General features: G+C 42.8%; 1 protein-coding gene across 1 annotated transcript in view; it reads right to left on the bottom strand.

Annotated features, from left to right (window-relative positions):
* The window catches only part of MCM5 (minichromosome maintenance complex component 5), a 16,126-nt gene extending 8,544 nt beyond the window's left edge, over positions 1 to 7,582 (bottom strand). Inside the window, exons 1-6 of the mRNA XM_018567381.1 lie at positions 7,283 to 7,582; positions 6,224 to 6,350; positions 4,857 to 4,985; positions 3,115 to 3,287; positions 1,117 to 1,272; positions 832 to 998 (exon numbers count right to left, since the gene is read on the bottom strand). Coding sequence (XP_018422883.1) covers positions 832 to 998; positions 1,117 to 1,272; positions 3,115 to 3,287; positions 4,857 to 4,985; positions 6,224 to 6,350; positions 7,283 to 7,452 — 922 coding nt within the window. The 5' untranslated portion in view covers positions 7,453 to 7,582. The remainder of the gene's footprint in view (positions 1 to 831; positions 999 to 1,116; positions 1,273 to 3,114; positions 3,288 to 4,856; positions 4,986 to 6,223; positions 6,351 to 7,282) is intronic.
* Positions 7,583 to 8,316: the final 734 nt, after the last annotated feature.

Below are 8,316 nucleotides of genomic sequence, written 5' to 3'. Positions count from 1 at the left end.
ACAATCTCTAAATATTAATTCTGTACAAATAGAGGCAAAAAGGAAGTTCCAAGTAGAATTTCTTCTCAGGTCAAATATAACATTTGAAAAAAAAACCCCGAAATGTTGGCCATTAGAGGGAGCAAAGTTGCATAGGAAAGCCACGTGGCCATAAAGTGCTATTTTTCAAATGTTCTATATGACCAATAATGTTTATTTTGCCTCTGCACAGAACATTCAGAGATTTGAGGGGCAAATAGCTTTGCAAATTGTTAATGAATAGACCCCAAAGTGAATAGTGTACAGTTGAGGAAAATGTGCTAGGATTGTGAACAATATCTAACAGAGCACAAGGCGAATGAACAATGTGTGTTCTTAGGACTTGTCCGCACGCCACAGGGACTGGATCTGAGGTGTTCTATGTTTTCTTGCTACATTCAGTTCTGATGGTAGAATCCTCCAGAAGTGGAAGCAATATCCTTTTTATAGCTGTGTATACTGACCATTCAAATGAAATGAAGCAGAATACACTACAGAGGTTACAATCAACTGTAATAGCGCAACCAGTTTTAGAATGGCAGAGAAAAGTGCAGGATTTGTTAACCAGTAGGTGCAGCAGAATGGCGTACCATTTCAGTATTTTTAGAATGATTTTGCAACAGGTTAACATTACATGCAGGGCACAAAGTACAAGTTATATGGTCCGAGTTGTACCTACTAATATAAAACAGCAGACTGCTTGTACTTCTGTAACTTACTACAAGCAATGCATAACAGAGCATGGCTAGCTACCATCCCAAGCCCAAACTAAATGTGCCAGATTGCATCAAGAACATGGGCAGTAAATGTTACCTGTGCCTTCTGTATCCACACGAATGCCAACCACACGTATATATGAACTTCGAATACCCACACCCACTCTGTCACGGCCTTTGGTAGAGGTTTTGCCACTTTTACGAATTGAGTAAATACCCATAATGGTCACTCTGTTGCCAGGGACAACCTTATCACAAAGGTACCTAAGGGGGAAACAAATGAACACGTCTAAGAAATACAATAGAAATGAACGCATGGCATTCAAGTCACAAAATCCTCTCAGACTGCACAATGACCTGCAAGTGTGGGGGGCGCGCTTACCTGTCACAGTACAACTGCATATGACGTGGCATTTCTCCATGAGGTACAGCATCTGGAGACTCCTGAAGTTTCAGTGTCTGGAAATCCACACATTTGCATTTATCTGGTATGATGAAATATGGGTCAAGGGGACACTTGGGGCGACCAGCTTGTTCCCTATACAAAATAAAGACAGAAAGAAATACATTTCATATAGTGCCTTCATGCTCCTGTGACAGATTTTGTAATCCCCATATAAAAACATTCTGTAGATGCCGTAAATTTAAAATCAGATGACAGACACCAACAAGATAGGCCTTAAAGATGTCCTTTAGTTTCAACTTTGTTCTTTAAGTTGGTTTCACTTAAAGGAAGTGTTTTTCCCCATAGTCCCACTTGCCGATCTATTGAGCCAACGTGTGACAGTGTCATTGTCTCACGTCGGCTCGAACTATGAGGCTGAGTGAAAATCCCTCACCTCATAGTTCTCCTTTAAAAATTTCAAATGTGCCCAAGAAAGAAACTAATTTGTATTACGCAGTAAAACCCTGAACAGTAGAATCTTATATGGGATGCATCTGTCCTCCATTAATTATGAGGTTGAGGCCAGTGACCGCTACTACAGTGGTACATTATACATGGCTCCAACATATTCCACAGCGCTGTAGAATCGTTTAGACAAGAAACACTGACACGCATCCGACACAGAACCAATAGGTGACGGTGCCCTGCCCAAACCACCTGTGAAACAAGTACCATGCTAGCCTAAGTTTTCTTGCGGTTGATTTTGCCAACACCATCCTCTTCTCTTAAACATTTACAATTCATTGGGTTGCTTTTTTTTCAGTGGTGTTATACCAACAAGGTTTATTGTACAGCTGGATCATAATCTTCATAAGGTGTTCTTAAACCATCACGCCATTCCAAACCTCTAGTGTTTATACGAGAAGTAAGACACATTACAGTGTAATGTCCACATCACACTGTCCACATCCTAGATGGATTCTTTATAAACTTTCCTGATTTACTGGACAACCAAGTTAAGGATGAACCGGAACAAGGATGTAGAACTAATAAGCTAAACATCAGCAGGCGAGTTTTGAAGCAGCAAGGTAACATCTGTGCCGTGTACTGTGACTGCAATGACTAGATAACTAACCCTAAAATTGACACAAGCGGGGAAATCATAGGCAAGCAGGGGAGTAGCTACCATGGGGCGAGAGAGGCACACTCCTCAGGTGCAGCCAGGGCCGGCCTGGCTGTGCCCCCTCACCCCTGTTGCCATGACGAGCACAGAAGCTGCAGAAAAAAAAAAAGATTGAGGACTGTGTCCTGAATTCCTTTTTCTATTTCAAAAAGGGAAAATGTCAGGGGTTTGTTAGAACTAAAGTGACTTGGAGAAGCTACAAAACCTCTTCAACATTTCAGGACAGGTCCAGTTGAATGCGACTAACCACCATCAGCTATACCATGATCTGGAATAATGAGAACCGTCAGATGTTGGTGAACAAATCTGTTAAAGCCACTATTCTTTGCATGGCAACTAAATGTTCCCATCACTGATTATAATACAGTAGTTTGAAGCATAAAATAATGTCTAGAAATAAGGAATAGAAACATTAAATACAAACTATAATCTTTTATATGCCATCCACAAATCTGAGTGCATGATAGCTAAATAGTCAATGTGCTGACTGGTAGGATGTGAAGGAACTCACGTCAGTGTACATACTAGCATTTCCGTATCCTCTGCATCACCCAAATGACACCCCTCCTACACATTCCCATTGGCAAGTGAGACAGCTAAGCATTGAACTAGACCAATAGGAATGCTACTGCACTTAATATCTATTAGCATTCTTAAATTAACAATTACTTTAAATAAAAACTTAAAAAACACAATGACAAAGTAGATTAGTATATGCTACTGGAGAGAGGACATTTTCTCACTACATAATTAAGAGGCCCAATGCATGTTTTATAAACAATGATGCTTGTATTTTAGTCTTTTCAACTTACGTGTTGCACTTGCGAGGCATGGCGTACCCCTCCAAGCCAGGTCTCACAGGTATATTGCCAATTGTATTTCGGCAACTTCGGCACTGGATGGAGATTTTGGTGGCCTTTGCTCTCACTGCTGTTGCAGCAATTATAATGCCGGGGATCTTCACAAGATGAGACATCTGCTCTGACTACAACATGGAGGGGGAAAAATAAAAAATTATTCATGGTGTTGTGGAAATTTTATTAGGATGTATTGTAATATTGTCATCATGTCTCCCTGTGTTGGATTCAACCCAGGGACGCTCTAGCAGAGCGTACGTGGGTTAATCGGGACCAGCGGCAAAATGGTCAGTATGAAAACCTTCTTATGGGCTTGGAGACGTGTTTGCAGTGTGTGGGGGCGTTTGCCGGTTTGTGAGCATTAAGTGCAATGCGCTGGGTTTCTTGCCTTGAAACGTCTACACACATTAGCGAAGCAGAGTCTGAATAATGAGATACATATTATATTTCTGTTATGGCTGCGCTATCCCTTTTTGGATACATATCTGCTTTTCGGGAAGACATTGATATCTGCCTCGTTGGTGTACTGGTACCGTACATGGATAGCATTAGCAATGTCCCCGCAGATAGTCTCAGACATATAAGAACAAATAGAATTATCTTGATACTGGTCACTCTGAGCCGTATTGAAATAGGTTCATGCTGGCCAAAATGGCGGCTGTGCACACATGTGACACAGATGAGCCATGCTCTGCTCCATGTGGGTGTGCTCTCCTCTTGTCACTTCCTGTGATGTCATTGTGCATGCAGGAAATTGTAGGCTGTTGGCACCGCCCTTTCCTGTTATTTTGATGCCGATTGGCTGACTGTTATGTTAATGTATGGAGGAAACGATTGACTGTTGGGGCAATGACTTCCTGTTTGTCATCCTTTTGTTGGTGGTATATAAATAAATGGAGCTACTGTGGTCGGGAGAGACACACTTGAACATAGATCTCCAGCAGAAGCAACCCTTGTCTTGAATACATGACTCTATAGAAGTTAAAACGCGCAATACCATGTGTTAGCGCAATGCTAGTGCGACAAGTTAGGGGCCTTGCATTACATTGTGCACGGTACCGCACACTGTGTGCTGTGTGATATCACAACACGATAGTATGCGTTATGCATAATACCATGTTGCCATGCCATTGTTCTCCTAAACCATAATATTCTGCAGACCAGGCAATTGGAGGATAAGATAAGAAAATCTGGAGCAGTTCTGCATGACAACCAATAGGTTTCTAGCTTTCATTTTTAAAGTCTAATGCAAGAAGTTGATGATAGAAACTGATTGGTTACTGTGCACAGCTGCTCCAGTTTTAGAAAATGCACTCATTCTAACTTACTGAGGTCTAAATCTTCATTATACAAATTGGCTTTCCAGTCAAACCAGACAACCAGAATAATTAGTTGCTGGCACGGGAATCTTGGCTCCTCTTAGGGGAGATGATGGAAGGGAGTTGTATGCATTCCAGCATCCCTGCTTGTCCAGCATTTTCTTCCTTCTGGTGTTCATTATATACTTACTACAAGCACAGCACCATCTAGTGGCTGAAGCTACGGACTACATCTGCTGAAAACCCAATTGCAAGGTTTCATCCATATATTTCTTTGATTCAGAATTGCCTAGACAAGCAGACGTGCTGCGTTTTGCAACTACACTGTGGCCATAGTTCAAGTGAACCCCAAAAACATCATTTTATACATGTAATTACCTTTAGACTTCGAATATTGGCGGAATTAGCATCAGAACGCAGCATGACCTGAACATCCTGTACAGTTTCTTCACCGGCAGGCCGAGGACGGGTGACTTCATCTGCCACTTCTTGAGCAGCTTCTTCCAACTATAATAAAATGAGAACATGATTAACAATTGCTTTGCAGTCATACAATGCCAGTAAGCTACAAAATTTTACTCAGATTACACTATTCACATTTTAAAGGAGAACTATGTTGTGAGTTTTTTTTCACTCAACTTCCAGTTTGAGCCGGCGTGTGACAATGAAACTGTCACACGTCGGCTCAATAGATCTGGAAGTGAGCGAACAGAGAGCCGGGACTGTCACTCACGGCTCCCTGCAGGGAACCCCCTCCCCGATCCTCCAGCGCTGATTGGCGTAATGGACGGGGCAGGTACAGCTGCCTCTGCCTCTAGATAGGCGGAGCCAGCTGTCACTCACGCAGCTGGGTGGATCTCGACAGTAATGTCAGGATCAGTTCCGGCTGCGGCGGTCTCGGTAAACCCCGAGCTGCAGCTCGCGATATACTGAGCTTTGGGTCATGGGAGGATGCTAGTTTATGTCCTCCCGTGACCCTTAGGAGAACTGAGGAAAAACACTTAACCCATTGTTCTCCTTTAAAATGGAATAACTAAATCCAGTCACAACAGAGATACAGAGTAACTAGAAATAACGCACCAATTAGGGCATGTTTGTGTGGGTTATTTAAAGTAATCTCTGATCAATTGCAACCACTTACAATGAGCTCACATGCACATTGTAGGCACATTTGGTGGTGGACACAATCGGCATGGCCACCCTGGACTGGTCTGCAGCCACATGCGCAAAAAACTGTGATGCACTGTGTGTTCAGACACCTTTTTATTGGAACCAGCATTAACTTTTTCAGCAATTTGAGCTCCAGTAGCTCTTCTATTGGATTGGACTTCACGGGCCAGCCTTCACTCCCCCTGTGCATCAGTGAGCCTTGGCTATCTATGACCCTGTTGGAGGCTCACCGGTTTTCCTTCCTTGGATCATTTTTGGTAGGTCCTGAAAACTGCAGACTAGGAACATCCCACAAGAGTTGAAGTTTCCGAGTTGCTCTGACCCAATCTAGTCATCACAATTTGACCCTTGTCAAGGTTGCTCAAATCCTTACGCTTACCCATTTTTCCTCTTCCAACACATCAACTTCATAGATAAAAATGTTCACTTGCTGCCCAATATATCCCACCCACCTCCAGGTGCCATTGTAATGAGAAAATCAATGTTATTCACTTGACCTGTCAGTGGTCATGTTATGGCTGATCTGTGTATATTGCAATATGTTGTGAACGGATTGATACAGATATGTAACATACCAGTTGAAGATGATCTGTGGGCTGCTTGTAGAGGTAATCAGCAAGGTCTTCATCAAAACTAGACAGATCTTCCATCTCCACCTCAATCCAGTACTCCCCCAGATTATAGTGACGCTTGAGTTCATCTCTAAAAACAAAGCCAGTTAATAAGACAATCTAAAGCTCACTACACACATTACAATCTGATGGGTAACTCTAAAGCAGATTGACCAAACACCATGAAGTGCATGTCTGGATACACATTCATTGTATAATTTAGGTAGGTGCTCATCTTACATAGTTTTGGCAAATCTAAGGTCACTTGTACAGTGAGATTGTAATGTATACCATGAATAATATTCAATGTGTACAAAAGGACAGCAGATATCTAAATGGCAAGCATGAGCACGGCAGTCTCACATTCCAGGCCACCATAACATGCCAGTTGCTCCACATTCTGGTAGTTTCTATGAATATATGAAGGCAGCCTACAGCAGCATTAAAAAAATGCTCCTCCATCTCCTATACCCATCCCATATCCAGCACTGTCACCCACAGAATTAACGAGCCATAGATCTACTTTGGGGGTGACTGGCACCCAGTATCATTTAACCCACTTAATTCTTCACTTTGCTTGGACTCACAAGAATGCTGCAGAGAAGAGTGCCACATGGCACAGCTTACAACAGCATGTAGGATCTGCTCACCAGAGGAAGAGGCGTTGTGACAGATCAAAGACAATACATATATCTACTATTCCTAACTAACATGTATCCACGATTATATAAGATGGAAGATTAAGTAGATGCGAGTTTATTTCATGGGTGAAGGTCCACTTTAAGGTGATGCACACAATGACATGCATCTGCTTACAAACATGTAACCAAAGCATGCCTACATGATGTGTATTCTCACCTATATAGAAGTATAAGGGAATTTTATGCTGAAACACAAGGCAAGCTTAGAAACACATGGCAACCTGAATAAAGACATCCCAGCTCTTCCGCACCATGAAAGCGGCAGGTTCTAGAAGTTCAGCATATATATATATATATATAGTACAATGTGATCGTCACTGACCTGTATTTATAGGTAAAGCCGGTGCGGTCAGTGCCATATCGGTACTGCCGGAGAAACTCCTTGAACCTTTTCTTCAGCTGAGACTTCTTGGCTTGCCCATCGTCCCCGACAGGTTGCTCACCCCCGAAGCTGTCACTGTAGAAGATGCCTGCATCGTCAAATCCGGACATGATGGAAACCGATCGCTGCGAAGGACGAGCAAACAACAACACCGGGACTACAAGGGAAAAGCGCGCGAACACTACTTTTCGCGCCAAAGCAGACTGGCGCCACGGCGGAAACACCGCCCACACAACTTCCTATTGGTGAAACATCAATTGCTCGAGTGTCGTAGGCGTGACTTTTCCTCTAGAGGCGGGGTACTAGGACAGCTGGGTCCTCGGTGATTGCTTGAGTAGAATGCGTTGATGGCTGTAAGCGTGGAGCCATTTTGTAGAGGCCTAAATCTTCGAGAAAATGGCGTCAGTCTACTAGAGAATAGCTTACTAAATGTCCCTTTATCATTTCAATAAAAATGCTTAATATTTAAAAGTATATGGGTTTTTTTTTGATATAGTATAGAGTAGTTGTAACTGCTATCAGGTTCTTTTGCCATTTGTTTCTCAGGGAGATTTCCCTTCACCTCCTGTCCTTCACACTCAACAGGAAATCAGAGAATATCTTTCCAAGAAATATTCCCTTTTACACAGTTGTCATACAGAGGGACACATGTCCCCAGTGGAAGAGTTCTTTATTTTGGTGGCTCCAAAGTTTGTTTTTACCGTCTCTTTTATTCCTGGTGACATTGATGATCAGGACAGTTAGAGAAAAGGAATCATTCTAATGGATCTCTACCAGAGAGCTTTGCCGGTGGTGCCACCAAGGACCGGTTACAACAGAGATCCGCGAGCGTAAACGGACATGGAGTGGACATACTTTACGAAAGGTTGCAAATGAAAGGGTTGCCACCTGTCCGTGATTCACCCAGACAGTCCAGGTTCTGAGTCCTGTGTCCAGGTTTCAGGTCAGCTGAAACCCAGACACAAGATGTCACC

Source organism: Nanorana parkeri, unplaced genomic scaffold (genome assembly GCF_000935625.1).
Source record: "Nanorana parkeri isolate BGI_ZX_2015 unplaced genomic scaffold, ASM93562v1 scaffold3, whole genome shotgun sequence".
NCBI lineage: Eukaryota > Metazoa > Chordata > Amphibia > Anura > Dicroglossidae > Nanorana > Nanorana parkeri.
Note: the sequence above shows the minus strand (reverse complement) of the source record. Positions and strands in the feature narration are given on the sequence as shown.